Raw genomic sequence first — 20,053 nt, 5'->3', positions numbered from 1 at the left:
TGTAGTCAACTCATCTATTTTGTTACAAAGTGCCTTTAAATTTGTTTTAGGGTGAATTCACTGGTTTTGGGGTGGATTCACTGGTTTTAGGGTGGATTCATTAGTTTTAGTCTGGATTTGCTGGTTTTAGGCTGGATTTGCTGGTTTTAGGGTGGTTTTAGGCTGGATTTGCTGATTTTAGGGTGGTTTCAGGCTGGATTTGCTGGTTTTAGAGTGGTTTCAGGCTGGATTTGCTGGTTTTAGGGTGGTTTTAGGCTGGATTTGCTGGTTTTAGGCTGGATTTGCTGGTTTTAGGCTGGTTTTAGGCTGGATTCGCTGGTTTTAGGCTGGATTCGGGTGGATTCACTTGGTGGTAGAACTCTCCCGCAAAAAGCAATTGATGCTGGATCAATCGTTAATTTTAAACCTGAGATTGATAGATTTTTGTATCTGGCGTTTGTGATTTGACAAAGAATTGGAACGATTGGCTACGAATTTCAAAAAAAGGGATATGGGCAAAGGCGGGTTAGATCGCAGATCAGCCATGATCTCACTGAATGGCGGAACAGGCTCAAGGGGCTGAATGGCCTCCTCCTGTTCCTATGGTCCTATGTTTTGGGTGGATTCACGTGTTTAAAGCTGGATTCACTTTGATGCTACCAATGTTGATAGTCAATTGAAGCAAATACTTCATTAGCCCTACTAAAGGTGGATTCACTTGTTTCAAGGTGGATTTATTTGTTTCGTTTTAAGATGGATTCACTTGCTTTTGTGTGGATTCACCATTTTAGGGTAAGTTCACTTGTTTTCAGATGGATTTATTTGTTTTAAGATAGATTCAGTTGTTTTAGGGTGGATTCAGTTGTGTTAAGGTGGATTCAGTATTTGGGTGGATTCATTTGTGTTAAGGTGGATTCATTTGTGTTAGGGTGGATATATTTGTTTTGTTTCAGGTGGATATATTTGTTTTGTTTTCCATGTCGATTCACGTCACTTGTTTTAAGATGCCTTCACACTTTTTCTGGTGGATTCATTTGTTTTAATGTGGATTCCGTTGCGTTCGGGCGGATTTATTTGTTAAGGTCGATTCTCTTGTTTTCAGATGGTTTTATTTGATTTAACGTGGATTCACTTGTTTGCTGGTGGATTCACTTGTTTAAAAGTGGATTCACTTGTTTAAAAATGGATGCACATATTTAAAGGTGGATTTATCTGTTTTAAAGTGGAGTTGCTTGTTTAAAGATGGCGTCACATTTTAGAGTGAATTCACCTGTTTTCAGGTGGATACAACGTATTTTCAGGTGAATTTTCTGGTTTTTGAGGTGGATTCTCAAGTTTTAATGTGGATTCAGTTGTGCTGAGGTGCATTCACTTGTTTTGGGGTGGATTCAAAGGTGGCTTCACTTTGATGCTACCTATTTTGATAGTCAACTTAACCCAATACAGGTACTTCATTAGCCTACTAAAGGTGGCTTCTCTTGCTTTTGTGCGGTTTCACATTTTAAGATGGATTCTCTTTCGTCTTTCGGATGAGACGTTAAACCGAGGCCCCGTCTATACTCTCAGGTGGACGTAAACGATTCCATGGCACTATTTTGAAGGAGAGCAAGGGAGTTATCCCCGATGTCCTGAGACCAATATTTATCCCTCAATCAACATCATTAAAAATAGATTATTTGGTCATTATCACATTGCTGTTTGTGGGAGCTTGCTGTGCGCAAATTGGCTGCCACGTTTCCTACATTACAACAGCAACTACACTTCAAAAGTACTTCATTGGTTGTAACGCACTTTGAGACGTCCGGTGGCCGTGATAGGCGCTATAGAAATGCAAATCTATCTTGTTTTCAGGCAAATTGATTTGTTTTCAGGTGGATCCGCTTGTTTCAAGGTAGATCCACTTGTTTGTTTTAAGGCGGATTCACTTGTTTTAAAGCAATTAATTTTCTCCCCACCCTCCTCAGGCAACAGAACCAACCTGAAAGTTCTCAACAAATGAAGTCAATTGAAGTTGTATAACAAGGTGTTCTTCAAGTGATCCCATTACCAAGCTAATGAGCAAGATATCGGCACAGATCAGGTAGGTTTTCTTATGTCTTTGGTGACGCCCTCCCCTAATTTAGTCATTAGACCGTAAAGTAGAGAAGTCGTAAATCTCCCATGCCAGTGCGGAGACTCGCTAGATGCAAGTGCAGTCAGAGATAGAGCTACAACGTTGTCGGTCCGATTCAGTACCCTGTGTCTAGCGAGGTTCCTGGCAGCAGAGCCTCATGATTTCTGTTGTTAACCATGGTCAACCATCCCATTCTGAATTACTATCAAAATCCACGACGAGGCCTTGGACAACGTGGACCATTTTCCATACCTCGGGAGCCTACTGTCAACAAGGGCAGATGTCGATGGTCCGTATGCCCGATACTAGACTCCCAAAGCAAGCGCTCTACTCCGAGCTCTGACATGGCAAGCGAGCCCCAGGTGGGCAGAGAAAAACGCTTCAAGGACACTGTAGTATATGCAAGCACTCTAATAACGACTCCACGAGGTAAGGGTATAATACTTGAACTGTAGTGACCTTAGTCCTTTATTACAGCTCCTAGAGTGAGGACACCAAGAGGTGAGCTCCCTTTTATACTTGGTTACCTGCAGTGTACAGGTGACCCTTAGATCTCCAGTAGTAGCACCCTCTGGTGGTACAGGTATGGCGTATACAGGGTGAAGGTACATTCAGTGTTCTAGTGTTACAGTACATACATTAACAGACATCCTCAAAGCCTCCTTGAAAAAGTGCAACATCCCCACCGACACCTGGGAGTCCCTGGCCCAAGACCGCTCAAAGTGGAGGAGAAGCATCCGGGAGGGCGCTGAGCACCTTGAGTCTCTTTGCCGGGAGCAAACTGAAGCCAAGCGGAAAGAGCGTGTGGCAACCCAGGCATCCCATCCATCCGTCCCTTCAACCACCGTCTGCCCGACCTGTGACAGAGACTGTCGGTCCCGAATTGGACTCATCAGTCACCTGAGAACTCATTAGTGTGGAAGCAAGTCATCCTCGACTCCGAAGGGACTGCCTAAGAAGGAGAAGAAGAACCTAACCTCATGTTGACCACACGCAGCACTTGTCAGCTGGAGCCATTGGATAGAGATCAGGGATGGAAACACTGGCTGATTTTACCCCTTCCCTATCTCCGCCGCCTCCCACCCACTCCCGTGTCAGAGGAATGGCATGTGGTGCATGAGAGTCGGGAAGAGGTTGAGAACCTGAAAAAAACATAGGCAAAGTTAGCAATAAATAAATCAATAAATACATTAATTTGTGTTGTCAGGTCTCCTGTATTTGGGCAGGAATCCACTTAACCAGGATTATCTTGTAGAAACGATCTAAAAGAAGTACGATTAAAGTCTAGGCCCAAGTTAACAATAATACATGAACCATAGTGAGCTTTAGAAAGACTACAGTGTCAGTACATTGTGCTTGGTTGCTGTGATCCACACCTGTGTTTAAAGGTACTGTTACAATTTCGTCCTATTCCTGCTTTTAAATACAATGTTATCCTCTCCTCCCTTGGAAGTGGTGACTTCACAAGATAATTACAGTTGAGCAAGGCCATTCAACCCATCTTACTTCATCCATCCATAATGACCCTAAACCTCTCCCATTGCAGCATCCAATTGTTTCTTAAGGGATTCCAGGGTTTTCAAGGTTTATCACAGCCAAACCGATTGTCTCCTTATGTGTCAGCTGTGGCTCAGTGGGTAGCACACTCGCCTTGGAGTCAGAAGGTTATGGGTTCAAGTCCCACTCCAGGGGCTTGAGCACATAAATCTAGGCTGACACTCCATTGCAGTGTGGAGGGAGTGCTGTGCTGTTGGAGGTGCCGTCTTTCAGATGAGACGTTAAACTGAGGCCTCATCTGCTCTCAGGTGGATGTAAAAGATCCCACGGCACCATTTCGAAAGAGCAGGGGAGTTCTCCCCAGTGTCCTGGCCAATATTTATCCCTCAATCAACATAACAAAAACAGATGATCTGATCATTATTACATTGCTGTTTGTGGGAGCTTGCTGTGCGCAAATTGGCTGCCGCATTTCCCACATTACAACAGTGACTACATTTCAAAAGTAGTGTTGTAAAGTGCTTTGAGACATCCGGTGGTCGTGAAAGGTGCTCTATAAATGCAAGTCTTTTTACCCAAATCCACATTTGCGTTTCAGAAGGGGTTGCTGCATTGTAAACAGGAGCACAAAGCCTTGATTACTTTTCCTCTCTCCACTAACCTGGAGACAGTGAGGCCAGTTGCCTCACCCACATTGCTGTGCTCTGGGAGGATCCGCTCGCACAGCACAGACCAGGGATTAAACCTGGGATTTTCCTGCTCTGTATGGCTCAGTACCACACCAGCGTGTAGACTGATTTATGGGGACAGCCCTTTGTGTGGCTCAGGGTAATCTGGCTCCTTTAGTGAAGTAGAGGTCAATCTGTAAATGTGTTGGGAAGCCACACATTCTAGAGGTTCAGACTCAAGTTAACTGATAAAGTGGCATTGGCACGGCTAACCTTTGAACTCTTGCTTCCCACCAGTGCTAAGGAGATGGAAGAAGCATTTGGACTGCTGTACCAAGAGTTTAGACGGTTGAAAATTGTGTGCGTGAGGCAGGCAGAGCTTATTAAGGAGTTGACTGAGAAGAGAGAAATAGCCGCTGGTGAGTAAAGAGCAGTTTTTCAATATAGACCAGCTGATCTCCCATGGTTTTGTTCACGGTGAGATGGAAGATACACATTTTTATATATAACAAGAGGTGTTATCAGTAAAGTGTGCCAAAAATTGTGAAGGGACAAATGCTATGCAAAGTAAGTGTGACACTTACAGGAAGTGCATGCAGGACTTGAAATATATTATGGATAGGTGTGTGTGTGTGTTTTCTGTGGTGAATTCTTCTCATCAAGCTGAGCAATGGTGAAGTAATCCAAGAATTGACAAGAGGTGAACAAAACGGGTCTACTCCCTAACAGGAAAGTTTCTTTTTCCTTTCTGTTATGTATTTAACCCCTTGTAACCTGCATCACACCTGACCACCAGAGGGCCCACGTGTTGGAGTCCCAAGGGATCCCAGCATCCCTTGGGAGCACAGTATATAAGCAGGCCACCCACGAGGTGCCTGCACTCTGGAACTACAATAAAGGAGCTAAGGTCACACTTGCTCATTTCACACAGTACTCGGTCTGACCATTTATTACAGGTTTGACCTCCAAAATCCGGAGTTCCGGAATTCGGACACCGGGCAGATCCGTGGCGGGGTCGTCCGGAAACTGGAAAATGTTCCGATATCCGGATTCCCCCCGCCTCGGCGAACTGACTTCGCCCGCCCCGACTTCGCCCCGACCCACCTCCCTCCCCTTTACCTCGGCTGCCCGACCCCACCTACCTCGGGCTAGACAAGGAACTCCTCCACAGCGGCGGGGGACCCCGCCCCAACGTCCCCTGGGCAGGGGGCCCGCCCAAACACTTACACGGTGGCGGGGCCTCACCTGGCGACCCGAACAGCTCATCGACGAGCAGACCCCCCCCCCCCCCCATCCCTTTCTGACATTTCATTTCGAAATCCAGAAATACCCGAACCTGGGCTCAGGTGTTTCCGGATTCGGGATTTCAGAAAGACGTTCCAAAATCCGGCAAAACGCAAAATCCGGAACGGCCTCGGTCCCAAAGGTTCCGGATTCGGGACGCTGCACCTGTATGAGGAGAACACTTTCAAAATTGGCTTTTGGTGAGGAACATAGGAACAGAAGGAGACTATTCAGCCCCTCAAAACTATTCCGCCATTCAATCAGATCATGGCTGCACCTCAACTCCATTTACCTGACTTTCCTCCATATCCGGTGATAACCTTCCCCAACGATTAGGTCACAATTGGCTTCAGTGCCCCTGAGTTTCAGAGGGAAAATTGGTCTTGATTGTCATCCAATGATCCCCCACTGGAATGTGTGCCTGTCGGATGTGGACAGGGTCAGACTTGGCAGCGATGCACTCCCACCACCGCCAGCCCCCCCCCCCCCGGCCCCCAGATGCCCAGCACCTGTGGGCCCATAACACGACAAGAACTGACGGCCCTTTGGCCCAATGGTCAATATAACCCATCACTCTTTCAGATGCTGACTGACCTCTGTGGTTCCAACGTTCTCTGTTTCCATATCCTATATGAAATGTCGCAAGGTGCAAAATACATTTTAGTCACAATCTACCAGTTTTACAAATGATTGTCTTTGTTGCTTTCTTTCAGATATGCCCTTCACTGTGCCAATACAGTGCACAGATGCTGGGAAGCCTGACCAATCTGAAGGGCCCTTCCTCAGACCACAGCAGAAGAAAGACCTCCAGATAGCTGCCTACAATGTGCCTGCTGATTCTCAAGCAGTTATGGTGGTCAGAAACCACGACAAGGAGCTTGAGTACAGTTCCAAACTTGACATCAAATTTCCTCCATCCAATGATGATTACAACTTTTTAATCAGTGAACCAGAAAAGCTACCCCACCTGAAAACTGTTCATCTACCAGAACGTCCAACTCCAGCCGATGAAAGTGTTCAAGGCTCTGCTTGCAATTTGTATGACGACTACAGAAGCACTTTTAGCTTTAACGTAGACAGGAATGCATTGGAACGGCCAACTGTAAATATTCCTGGTCCCTTCCTGGGTGAGGGGGTGGTACTTTCAGGGTCCGACTATCCCTTTCAGGAAAAAGAGGACTCTGATACATTCAATGATTCGGTAAATGTTCTGATGCCGAGGAGTTTGGACTTGGCCATTATTTATCATTCCACAGACTGTGCGTCTGTGATACCTGAACTTCTCATCCCTCCAGAGATAAGGGGCCCACAGCAGGTAGGCAACTGTGCTTTTATGTTGTGTGGTGGTGACACATTGTTAAAACAGCTATGGACAATCTACATATCGGACTGTCTGGTACTTTTGAAAGCATCTAGAAGTCAAAATAAGGGGCCGCCCATTTAAAACTGAGATGAGGGGGAATTTCTTCTCTCAGATGGTTGCAAATCTATGGAATTCTCTGTCCCAGAGAGCTGTGGAGACTGGGTCATTGAATATATTTAAGGTGGAGATAGACAGATTTTTGAACGATAAGGGAATAAAGGGTTATTTGGGGAAGTCCAGAACCAGGAGTCATAGTCTAAGGATAAGGGGTAAGCCATATAGGACCGAAATGAGGAGAAACTTTTTCACCCAGAGAGTGGTGAACCTGTGGAATTCTCTACCACAGAAAGTTGTGGAGTCCAGTTCGTTGGATATATTAGAAAGAGAGTTAGATGTGGCCCTTACAGGTAAGGGGGTCAGGGGGTATGGAGAGAAGGCGGGAGTGGGGTACTGAAGTTGCATGATCAGCCATGATCATATTGAATGGCGGTGCAGGCTCGAAGGGCCGAATGGCCTGCTCCAGCACCTATTTTCTATGTTTCTATGTTATGGGGAGCAGACAGGGAAGTGGAGCTGAGGCCAAGATCAGATCAGCCATGATCTTATTGAATGGCGGAGCAGGCTCGAGGGGCCAAATGGCCGACTCCTGCTCCTATTTCTTATGTAAAAATTAACCATGTGACTCAACAAAAATAAAATACCCTGTGGATTGAGCTGGAGTCAAAGTCAGGCCCCAGAGTTTGAAGTACAGAGGCATGTCTGTCACACTGTCCAACTACCTCCGGTCCCTGGGTTTGAATCCAGCCAAGACTGTTGGGTTGACAATCTACTCTCTCTGCTAAATATAAATGCTCACTTTGAAATGATTTTGCGCAGTCTTAAAACACAGCTCCTGGTGGGTGCAGGCCCACGGCGTAAAACCACCCATAATTCAGCATAAATTGACAACATTTCACTCAGAAAATCCACAGAGATGGCTGGTGTGAGCGGTCACATTCCTGGAGCAGGCAGAGTGTTGGTGCTGTGTAAAGGATTCTGTGTCCAGCCCACGCCATGCCTCACCGGGGAGTGCTTGATGCTGTAAGGGGTTTTCTCAGGGAGTGTTGTTGTGCCTTGGGTGTCTCTCTCTGGGCTTCTGCCCTCACAGCTTATGCCTGGCCTGTGAGGTACCCTGAGTGCTGCAAGAGCACCCCTGGAGAGACTGTGTCCACAGCTTATGAAGGGGGTTTTGAGACTCGTGCGTCCCCACAGCTTATGCCTAGCCTGTGAGGCACCTGTGAGTGTCAAACACTCCTAACCCCTTTTCCCTAGCCTGTGACACACAGTTGAGCGTTTTCGAGGCGCTCCTAGCTTCCCTTACACTGTTCTGACATAAGACTCACGATCAGGAGATGTAATACAATAGAACTGAGACAAGGTGATTCCAAGAGGAACTTTAGGCTTCCAATTTATTTGACAAGGTGTATCTCAACAAACAGCAATACACCAACAAAACAATCCCCCTAAATTCCACTAAACGGACACAACGAAAATCTTTACACAAGTTTAGCAGTACAATGCCCAACCTCCCACCTTTCCTGGCCTAACTGAGTTGGGAGTTCTGGGGACCAGAGGTTATACTCACTACTGTGCCTTCTGCAGTCTAGTGGTTTGTTTCTTCTATCTTCGGTGTCTTCGGACACTGGTTTTCCTTCAGTGTTGAGAGTCTTGCTGGTTGTTGGATGACGAGGGCAGGGAACCACCCACTCTACGTCAGAAACCCCTTTTTATCGCCAGATTATCCAGTCCGCCTCTCCTGCTGAAATCGATTCTTCCCATTGGTGGGCTTTGTGATTTTGAAAAATGCAGCAGTTTTAGATTATTGCGGGTTTTTTCCACTGATGTTAACCTACTCAAGGTTTGAGTGGGTGTTGATTGCGTTGGCCTCCTGTAGCCATTGTGTAGGCCCTTGGGTTGTTTTGGGTTCCCTGGTTTCTAAGATCTGCATAATTTTCCTTCAATTCAGTTTTTCTAACCTACTCAAGGTTTGAGTAGGTGTTAGTTGGGTTGGCCTCCTGTAGCTATTGTGTAGGTCCTTGGTTTGTTTTGGGTTCCCTAGTTTTCTGAAGATCTGCATAATTTTCTTCCATAGTGTAAACATGGGGAAGACAATAGTCCGATAATGGCTGTGAGTGAGTCCCACAGTTTTCAAGCAAGTGCTCTCCCATTGGCTTGAAAGCCCCATGCTTCGGGCTTACTCTGTCTCACCATTGGCCCTCCGGTGTCCTCCCCCGTCCAATCACTGCTCTGCCACGGTCAAACTGTATCGGTTTCAATTCACAGCACAGACTGATCCCACAGCCCTTTTCCTTCTGGGTAAAATGAGGGGGTTTTCACCCTCCCCTACAATGCTGACACTCAGTATAAAATGATCCATTTTCTAGCACTGACTCATCAACGAACTCAAAATTCAGCAAAAAGTATAAATTATACAATTTTAAAGAAAAACATAGTTTTTAACTTGGTTCGCCCGCTGATGGCAGTAAACGCGCTGTACAGCACTCCCTGCCCCACGAGGGCTGACGATCCATCTACCGCCATTTATAAAGGGGCCTATCCCTGATTGGCCAGGCGCATGCCTGTTTCAGGCGGTGGGCTGTTTTAACATGCAACTTGGGGTCGATGATGTACATAGGACCCCGATCGCCATTTTCGAAGACAACTTGGCAGAGTGAGCACTGTGCACCTGTGGTGGTACAGCCAAAGAGGATCAAAACGGTAAGTTTAAAATGCTGCCAAATCCCAGCATCTCCCCCTCCTCACTGCGGCAAATCCCAGCATCTCCTCCTCACTGCGGCAAATCCCAGCATCTCCCCCTCCTCACTGCAGCAAATCCCAGCATCTCCCCCTCCTCACTGCGGCAAATCCCAGCATCTCCTCCTCCTCACTGCGGCAAATCCCAGCATCTCCTCCTCGCTGCGGCAAATCCCAGCATCTCCCCCTCCTCACTGCGGCAAATCCAGCATCTCTCCCTCCTCACTGCGGCAAATCCCAGCATCTCCCCCTCCTCACTGCGGCAAATCCAGCATCTCTCTCTCCTCGCTGCGGCAAATCCCAGCATCTCCTCCTCACTGCGGCAAATCCCAGCATCTCCCCCTCCTCACTGCGGCAAATCCCAGCATCTCTCCCTCCTCACTGCGGCAAATCCCAGCATCTCTCCCTCCTCACTGCGGCAAATCCCAGCATCTCTCCCTCCTCACTGCGGCAAATCCCAGCATCTCCCCCGCTATGTGGACAAATCCCAGCATCTCCTCCTCACTGCGGCAAATCCCAGCATCTCCTCCTCCTCACTGCGGTAAATCTCAGCATCTCCCCCGCTATGTGGACAAATCCCAGCATCTCCTCCTCACTGCGGCAAATCCCAGCATCTCCCCCTCCTCACTGCGGCAAATCCCAGCATCGCCCCCTCCTCACTGCGGCAAATCCCAGGATCTCCCCCGCTATGTGGACAAATCCCAGCATCTCCTCCTCCTCACTGCGATAAATCCCAGTATCTCCTCCTCCTCACTGCGGCAAATCCCAGCATCTCCCCCGCTATGTGGACAAATCCCAGTATCTCCCCTTCACTGCGGTAAATCCCAGCATCTCCCCCGCTATGTGGACAAATCCCAGCAACTTTCAAAGAGCCGGCACAGGCACAATGGGCCGATGGCCTCCTGCTGTGCTGCATCATTCTATGATGTCCGCCCCACTGCTGCCCAACTCCAGCATCCCCTTCCCCAGTGCTACCAAACCCTCCTCCCCTGCACTGCTAAACAGCAGGTACCTACCTCCACCATAGTACATCTTGCTTTGTCTCCAGATCTTTAAAAAAAAAAGTTAAGGGATAAAAATCAAGTCGATGGGTAAAAGAATATATAGAAAATAAAGACCACACTCATTGATGAATAATCAAAGTCACTAATTTACAGTTTTTACCGAAAATTGAACAGTTTTAGAATTCAATTCCCAAAACATTGATGATAAATCCTGGAATACCATGCAAGAAAGACAGAATTTGATGTATTCAGTCACCGTAAGTCAGTGGCCAGGATAATACATTGTGCATTACATAGAATAACAGCCTTATTGTTATGAGACAGTGTACCCTCAGACTCACTGTGAGTAATGGCACGGAAGATCTGCTAGGGGGAAAAAAAAAACTTCCAACGATACAAGCGGGTTCCGTTTATGTGATAAATGTTAATGGTGTTTCTGATTGGCTGCAGAGTTCGTGGAGCCCTCATTATTTGCCTGAGGATTGCTGCATCGGACACGAAACCACACTGAACTCTGAATCAAGCCTCAACTCCCAAGTCTGTGAATTCTGCCAGGCTGTATTCCCAGCTGGTGCAGCAACTCAAGACGATTACTTGCTGCACCTCACCGAACATATTGAATGCGATTAACTCCTGTGGCTGCATTCGTGGGCACCTGATTCATGCCAACTACCCACTGCAACAGGCCAATGAGAAGCACTGTACTGGATTCAATGGACGCTGAGTGGCCCATGTGTGGGTGAAGGTGTTTGCTCATAAAGGAATGCAGTGGTAGGGGTGAGGGACGCTCCATCTGAACCGAGCAGACGTGAAGCAGGCAAACGAGGGAGGAGGTAGTTAAACTAACGTGAGAAGAACAGCATTTGCTACACGCAAGACCACTTTATACTCTAGGTAATGCAGAGAACAGATGGCTGGAAATGTTTGATCCATAGAATAACACACAGCAGGAGTGCGTTAGCAGGCAGCAACTCACCAGGGAAGGGTTCAGATCACACCATCAACAGCAAGGGCAACGTTGCTGTTTCTGATAGATGCAAAATGCACTACAGTGATAATATACTATGTTTCTGGTGACCTGCACTGCTGTGATATTGTATCATATGACCACTACAGTGATATCATAGAATGATACAGCAGAGAAGGAGGCCATTCGGCTCGTCGTGCCTGTGCCGGCTCTCTGCAAGAGCGATCCAAGTAGTCCCACTCCCCCTGCTCTTTCCCCATAGCCCTGCTAATGTTTCCCCTTCAAGTATTTATCCAATTCCCTTTTGAAAGTTACGATTGAATCTGCTCCCACCGCCATTTCAGGCAGTGCAATCCAGATCATCGTAGCTCGCTGTGTAAATTACTTTCCTCATGTCGTCTCTGGTTCTTTTGCCAATCACCTTGAGATGCGTCCTCTGGTTACCGACCCTTCTGCTACTGGGAACAGTTTCTCTCTATCTACTCTTATCAAAACCCTTCATGATTTGAGCACCTCTATCAAACCTTCCCTTAACCTTCTCTGATCCAAGGAGAACACCCCCAGTTTTTTCTCGTCTCCATGTAACTGAAGTCCTTCATTCCTTCCGAAAGTGCGGTGCCCAGAATTGGACACAATACTCCAGCCGGGGCCGAACTAGTGTTTTATATAGGATTAGCATAGCTTCCTTGATTTTGTACTCAATGTCTCTATTTATAAAGCCAAGGATCCCGTATGCATTTTTAACAGACTTGTCCTGCCACCTTCAAAGACATACATCTCTAGGTCTCTCTATTCCATATTGTGTCATGTGATCTCCACTGTGGTGATATTATGTCATGTGACCTCCACTGCATGATACAGTTAGTCTAACAGGTTGTTATGTATTGGCTAGTCTAATTATTTGACTTAGATTGGCATGTGGAGCTCTTTAATTAGAGAGCTGTTAGAAAATATTTCTCATCTTATAATCTGATGCATCAAACTACATTTTAACAACTGCATGAGAACATAAGAAATAGGAGCAGGAGTAGGCTATTTGGCCCCTCGAGCCTGCTCCGCCATTCAGTAAGATCATGGCTGAATCTGATCATGGACTCGGCTCCACTTCCCTGCCCGCTCCCCATAACCCTTGATTCCCTTATCATTCAAAAATCTGTCTATCTCCACCTTAAATATATTCAATGACCCAGCCTCCACAGCTCTCTGGGGTAGAGAATTCCAAAGATTCACGGCCCTCTGAGAGAAGAAATTCCTCCTCATTCTGTTTTAAATGGGCAGCCCCTTATTCTGAAATTATGCCCCCTAGTTTTAGATTCCCCATGAGAGGAAATATCCTCCTTGCATCTACCCTGTCAAGCCCCCTCAGAATCTTATATGTTTCAATAAGATCACCTCTCATTCTTCTAAACTCCAATGAGTAGAGGCCCAACCTGCTCAACCTTTCTTCATAAGACAACTCCCTCATCTCAGGAATCAACCTAGTGAACCTTCTCTGAATTGCCTCCAATGCAAGTATATCCTTTCTTAAATACGGAGACCAAAACTGTATGCAGTACTCCAGGTGTGGCCTCACCAATACCCTGTACAGTTGTAGCAGGACTTCTCTGCTTCTATACTCTATTCCCCCTTACAATAAAGGCCAACATTTCATTTGCCTTCCTGATTTCTTGCTGTACCTGCATGCTAACTTTTTGTGTTTCATGTACAAGAACCTCCAGATCCCCCTCGACTGCAGCATTTTGTAATAGCTCCCCATTTAAATAATAATTTGCTTTTTTATTTTTCCTACCAAAGTGGATAAGTTCACATTTTCCCACATTATAGTCCATCTGCCAAAATTTTGCCCACTCACTGAGCCTATCTATATCCCTTTGTAGATTCTTTGCGTCCTTCTCACAACTTGCTTTCCCAACTATCTTTGTATCATCAGCAAACTTGGCTACATTACACTCGGTCCTTTCATCCAAGTCATTAATATAAATCATAAATAGTTGAGGCCCCAGCACCGATCCCTGTGGCACCCCACTAGTTACAGTTTGCCAACCGGAAAATGACCCATTTATCCAGACTTTATGTTCGTTAGCCAATCCGCTATCCACGCTAATATATTACCCCCAACCCTGTGAACTTTTATCTTGTGCAGTAACCTTTTATGTGGCACCTTATCGAATACATTCTAGAAATCCAAATACACCACATCCACTGGTTCCTCCTTATCCATCCTGTTCGTTACATCCTCAAAGAACTCCAGCAAATTTGTCAAACATGATTTCCTTTTCATAGCATGATAGCAAAGCCAAGATAATTGCAATACATAAGTCTAAATACATTCCATATATGTGGTAAGTAAATAGCATGAAATTTCTGTAAAGCAATGAAGTATCAAAAGCTTCAACTTTCCATCAAATGGCTCTGAACAGTCAGCAGAGAGGGTTGTCTCGAATCGGTTAGGGTCAACAGTTCCAACACAACAGCGCTAGTTCCTTGAGCAGCTGAAGATCAGCTTTCAGGACAGGAGAGCTAACTGGGAGCAGGTTTATAAGCAAGTGAGTCTTCTAGAGGGTGAGTATTGCTCATAGCAGACATGTCAGATTCTTCAGATTGGCTGTTGGCTATGTGATGCCGGACGCATTACGAAGTCCTTGGCTGTTCAGCTGTATTGCTGTTGGTTTGTGTAGAACCTTTCACCAATAAATTACCTGCTCAGCACAGAGTGAGTTTGGACCTGGGACACCGTCTTTTTGCTACCTTGTGGATACAAAGCTCTTCGCTCTCTGTTGATTGTGTAAAAATGTTCTTCAAATAAAGCGGAATAAAATGGCCAATCTGCTCTCTGAGCCTCCTTGTGTTAGGCCAGGTATAATTCTCATTGCCTTTATGTAAGTCCATTTTCTGAGGGATGGAATGACTGCTGGTATCATCATCATCATCATAGGCAGTCCTTCGAAATCGAGGAAGACTTGCTTCCACTCTAAAAGTGAGTTCTCTGGTGACTGAACAGTTCAATACGGGAATTACAGTCTCTGTCACAGGTGGGACAGACTGAGTTCAAGACAGTCATTGGAGGAAAGGGTGGGTGGGGAGCCTGGTTTGCCGCACGCTCCTTCCGCTGCCTGCGCTTACTTTCTGCTTGCGCTTGGTTTCTGCACGCGCTCGGCGACGAGACTCGAGGTGCTCACGCCCTCCTGGATGCTCTTCCTCCACTTAGGGTGGTCTTTGGCCAGGGGCTCCCAGGTGTCGGTGGGGATGTTGCACTTAATCAAGGAGGCTTTGAGGGTGTCCTTGAAATGTTTCCTCTGCCCACCTGGGGCTCGCTTGCCGCGTAGGAGTTCTGAGTAGAGCGCTTGCTTTGGGAGTCTTGTGTCGGGCATGTGAACAATGTGGCCTGCCCAATGGAGCTGGTCGAGTGTGGTCAGTGCTTCGATGTTGGGGACGTTGGCCTGATCGAGGACACTGATGTTGGTGCGTCTGTCCTCCCAGGGGATTTGCGGGATCTTGCGGAGACATCGTTGGTGGTATTTCTCCAGCGACTTGAGGTGTCTACTGTATATGGTCCATGTATCTGAGCCATACAGGAGGGCGGCTATCACTACAGCCCTGTAGAGACCATAAGCTTGGTGCCAGATTTGAGGGCCTGGTCTTCGAACACTCTCTTCCTCAGGCGGCCGAAGGCTGCGCTGGTGCACTGGAGGCGATGTTGGACCTCGTCATCGATGTCTGCCCTCGCTGATGATAGGCTCCCGAGGTATGGAAAGTGGTCCACGTTGTCTGTGGATTTTGATGACTGGGGGGCAGTGCTGTGTGGCGGGGTCAGGTTGGTGGAGGACCTTTGTCTTACGGATGTTTAGTGTATGCTTTCGTATGCCTCGGTGAAGATGTTGACGATGACTTGGAGTGCTGCTGGTATAACCTCACAAAAGAAACATCATCATCATCATTTCTTCCTGTACCTTTTAAACGTAATTAAGCAAAACTGACGGGATTAAAAAAAAATCAATCTAACATTGTAATATTTGCTACTGTATTGCAAGTCACTCAGAGTAGGACTGAGTGAATACTTGCAATCTTCTAGCTTGAGCTACAAAACTCCTTCATGGACGAGCGATCCCCACAAATACATGACTCAATTTGCTTTTCATTTCCACTTATGTCATAATCCACTTTTAGAATTCACAGCCTTTAACTTCAAAAGCCTTGTGCTATTGCTCAAATGTCCTTCAAATCTGTGAGACACCAACAGTGCAAATATAATCAACAATTCCTGCCTCTCCTTTGACAAGCCAAATTAGTGTCAGTGGGTCAGATAATCACTTGAATCTGCTATAGGTAGATTGAAGTGTCAACCATTGTTGGACCTCAATTCACAAGTGTAACAGTTCTGCAGAAGCCTTACCTGCAACTTAAGCCAAGCCCTTACCTCTGGCTTTTAAAAGGAGCCTTGCTTTTTTCATTACAAAGTCAAAAACCTTCTGGTCCTATAGGCCTTGAGTATAATCTTATCATTTGACTTGACTTGAAATGACAGATACAATGTACGGGCCAAATTTGTTAGATGCTCAAACGGCACTTGGTCGCTGAAACTATCCACTCGCATTCTATTTATCCAGCAGCACCAGTCAAGTGTTCCGTGCCCTTTCCACCAATTCTGAAATGCTCAAAGGTGCTGTAGTCCTTCATTTGCCATTGGTGAACAGGACATCAGTAGCCACAACCTCTTTTATTGGTGCCGTACGCCAGTCAATCCATCTCAAAGTCGCCTCATCAGTGGAACTCCAGAACCTGAACTTGCTCTTGTTTTTTCAACAAAGCAATCTTCTGCTCGAATTGTGTGTTCTGGGTTCTTTCAAAATCCGATATAAATGGGCTAACAAGCAAAGGTTTCATTTAACACAGACATTTCACTCCTCAGCACGTACCTGTGTTGAGAAGGCAGCCCTCTCTGCGGCCTGATCTGACTAACCCGACAAACTGAAGGTCCTCTTCAATCCATGGCACCACCAGGGCTTCACATTCTGCACATCTTGTTGTAGGCATTTCCCCAATGGCTGACGGTCACCAGCATGCCTTTAGCACCTTCCCACCAGGCACAAACTTGGCCTCTGAAACTTGTCTAGGCTCTCCAGACAGGCAATGGTGAAAAAGACTGGTGTTTGAAGATTATCCTTAAAGACAAGCGGGGCCGAAATTCAGGGTCTCAAAGAGACCCCTTAATGCCCGTTTGTGGTGGCCATTCCTAAAAATCGAATGGCCGCTGCTTTGGGGGCAACAGGCCGATCCGATCAAAATTCGGGTCGGGGAGTTTTCGGCCTGGACCCCATCCCGCCCGAGTAGATGCACTGCCAAATTAAAATCAAATACATACTTACCTATCCATCTTCTGCTCGATCTTCTGCTGTGGTGCCCCCGGCTGGTTTCTCTGCCGGTGCATCCTCTGAAGACTGAGTGCGGCCCGGCAGCGCGGCCGCCCTTAAAGGGGAGGGACCACTGCCACAATGGAAGAATTTTTGCCGGCCGACTTACCAATCGGCCGGCAAAATACTGGCCCCGAGTTTGGCCGGGCCGCCAACGTGCAGCCTGGCACCCCCCTCTTGGGTGCCAGGCCGCTGGCCCGGCCGAAACCCTCCCTGGTGGCCCAGTGGCCAAAGTTTTAAAAAACCAATCGAATCGCTCCCCTTTAACGGAGGGGCGAGAGCGTGGTGATGCACATGTGCTGTGACGTCACCACGTTGATTGACAGTGGCGGACGGCCCAACTGATCCATTTTCAGCCAGTCAGCCTGGCTTTGAGTCTAAGGCCTGCCCCCATTATGATGCATTTCCTGTCGGACTTTGAAAAAAATTCAAAGTCCTGAAAATGGATCTACTCACCGCACCAAGGGATCCAGCGGTGAGAACCAGTTTAAAAATTCATCGCTGCGCCAGCTTTCTGGCCCACCTGAATTTCGGCCCCAAGATGGCTTTGCTCAACAAACTAGGAGTGAGCCATTAAAAATTAAGTTCCCAAAGCAAATGTAAAAAGGAACAGTGTGGGTCATTAGCTTCAACCTTGGCCAAATGCATTGTGCCCCCTCCAGTTTGGTTAACTTTGACTTGGACATTCCAATTCAGATCATCTCTTGGAGCCTTCAGACTCGGAGCAAGATCCGACTGACACTAGTTCTGTATCCTTTCCCTGTGCAAATTATATTTGAGTTCAATAGCCAGGTACCACAAGTTTTTTGCTCATTTAAAATCCAGTTGTAGGCCCTGCCTCTGTTCAAGACCTGGTGCTGCATTGTGGTTCCTGCCACTTTCTTCGTGGCCCACCTCAAATTTGTGTTAAGTCAACCTACATCCTCAGAATGTAAGCTGTATTAGATAATGCAGATCTGATTTTCCACTGAAATGGTTATCTGGAAATGAATCTGCTATCTGGTTCTCATAAAGAAAGTGGATGGGCCTTTTCCAAAGCTCAGTATTGTTGCTTTTCTCCCAGTTCTGCATCGCTGGTCTGTACAGAAAAGCTGATGGCGGAGCTCTGACTGAGACTGGTGAATAAACAATATGCTGGCCATGTTGGACTATAGCATAAAGGAAGCTTCGGTAATAAGAAATTCAATTCCGCTGAATCGATATTAAATTCCTCACACCAACTTGCCAGTCTGAGCTATTTTGTAGCATTACTGAAGCTGAAAAATAGAAGTTGACAGGCTTGTAAGAAATGGTGCTCACGCATTTCCAGATCCCTCATTGCTGCCTTGCTTTCTGTTGCACTGATAAATAAAAACAAAAGACTTGCATTTATATAGCGCCTTTCACAACCACCGGACGTTTTAAAGCGCTTTACAGCCAATGACGTACCTTTGGAGTGTAGTCACTGTTGTAATGTGAGGAAACGCAGCAGCCAATTTGCGCACAGCAAGCTCCCCACAAACAGCAATGTGATAATGACCAGATATTGGGCCTAAAACTGAGGTCGGGGGCTTCCGTCATATGAACACCTCCGACCCCAAAAAAATCTACCAAAGTACCTGGTGGTCCCAGAGGAACGTAGGCTCCCAGTCGGAGGCTGAGGTTCACTGTGCAGCGCACAGGGAGATGCCTTTCAGGTACGTACGTACATGCTGCAGGCACATGGGCCTGGACAACCAATCACAATACAGTATTCTCATTGATAATAATGGGAACTCTGGTTGTACGGACTCCCATTACTTTCAATGAGAAAACCCCCTAAAACACCCAAACACAGTGTAAAGTCCTGTGCACTCAGTACAGATTCACACGAGGCATGTCGTGAAGTCAAGGTCACTCTGGACCTGCACCTTTTATTTCACAGCTCTGGAATGCTGCACTTGCCTGAGACCTCTGTTTATATACCTGCCTCTTGCAAGTGCACCCCTGGTGGTAAGGTATGCTGGTGGTTACAGGTCATATCTTATTACAATCATGTATAGCATGTTAGGATACAGTTACATATAATAATGTAAGATACATGACACACAGCACAATAAATCACTAAAACACCTCACATATTTAAAATTAATTGTAATTAAATGTTTTAGAAAAAAAAAATATTTTTTGGTATTTTTTTTAAATGTGTTTTAATAGTGTTAAAAATAAACTTACCTTAATGGACAGGGTTTTTAACTATAAAAATGTGTGTTTAAATTTAATTTTTATATGTTTTAAAACTCTTACGCTGGTAAAAGTTAGCAATGTGGCTGCTTTTACCAGGTGTATGAGTTTGAAGGACATTCGCTGGGCATGAGTTGGGCAAATCGCCCCAATCTCTCCCGCGTGGATGTCCTTCTCCGGGGGATGCGGAGGATCTGTACAGAGACATTTTGACAGATTGGAAAAGCCGGTTTTCAGCGCATGCGCATCGCGCCCCCAAAACCGGCTTTTGCGAGGTCTCGCCGGGTCCATGCGCACTCCGTACGTTCACGGCGAGGCCGGGATTTTAGGCCCAATCTGGTTTAGAAATGTTGATTGAGAGATAAATATTGGACAGGATACCGGGGATAATTCCCCTGCTCTTCTTCAGAATAGTTCTATGGGATCTTTTACATCCACCTGAGCGAGCAGAGGGGCCTCGGCACCTCCCACAATGCAGCACTCCCTCAGCACTGCACTGGAGTGTCAGCCTAGATTTTTGTGCTCAAGTCCCTGGAGTGAGGTGAGTATGCTGCCACAGCTGACTTACTAGCCGATCATCCACCTCTGCTATAGCCATACTGGATCTTATTCCCTGATTCACTTCCTCTAGTTACAATAATAAAATAATAATAGTTAAAATAATTTGGATGACTGAAAACTTGATCTCTCAAATTAGCAATTTTGTATTTCGAAATCCTGTCCAAATTGCTCTTCTGTGAAACGTGTCCACTCAGCAGCTTCTGGGAGAGGC

The 20,053-nt window shown here is 46.4% G+C and overlaps 1 protein-coding gene across 3 annotated transcripts in view; it reads left to right on the top strand.

Moving 5' to 3' along the window:
• Nucleotides 1-12,267, top strand: part of LOC139240874 (TRAF family member-associated NF-kappa-B activator) — a 222,872-nt gene extending 210,605 nt beyond the window's left edge. For all 3 annotated transcript variants that reach the window (XM_070869377.1, XM_070869379.1, XM_070869376.1), the window contains 4 exons: nucleotides 1,944-2,059; nucleotides 4,555-4,676; nucleotides 6,255-6,856; nucleotides 11,152-12,267. In XM_070869377.1, coding sequence (XP_070725478.1) covers nucleotides 2,034-2,059; nucleotides 4,555-4,676; nucleotides 6,255-6,856; nucleotides 11,152-11,331 — 930 coding nt within the window. In that variant the 5' untranslated portion in view covers nucleotides 1,944-2,033 and the 3' untranslated portion in view covers nucleotides 11,332-12,267. The remainder of the gene's footprint in view (nucleotides 1-1,943; nucleotides 2,060-4,554; nucleotides 4,677-6,254; nucleotides 6,857-11,151) is intronic.
• The last annotated feature ends 7,786 nt before the right edge of the window (nucleotides 12,268-20,053 follow it).

This window comes from Pristiophorus japonicus, chromosome X (genome assembly GCF_044704955.1).
Source record: "Pristiophorus japonicus isolate sPriJap1 chromosome X, sPriJap1.hap1, whole genome shotgun sequence".
NCBI classification, from domain to species: domain Eukaryota; kingdom Metazoa; phylum Chordata; class Chondrichthyes; family Pristiophoridae; genus Pristiophorus; species Pristiophorus japonicus.
This window is presented reverse-complemented; position numbering and strand designations above follow the sequence as displayed.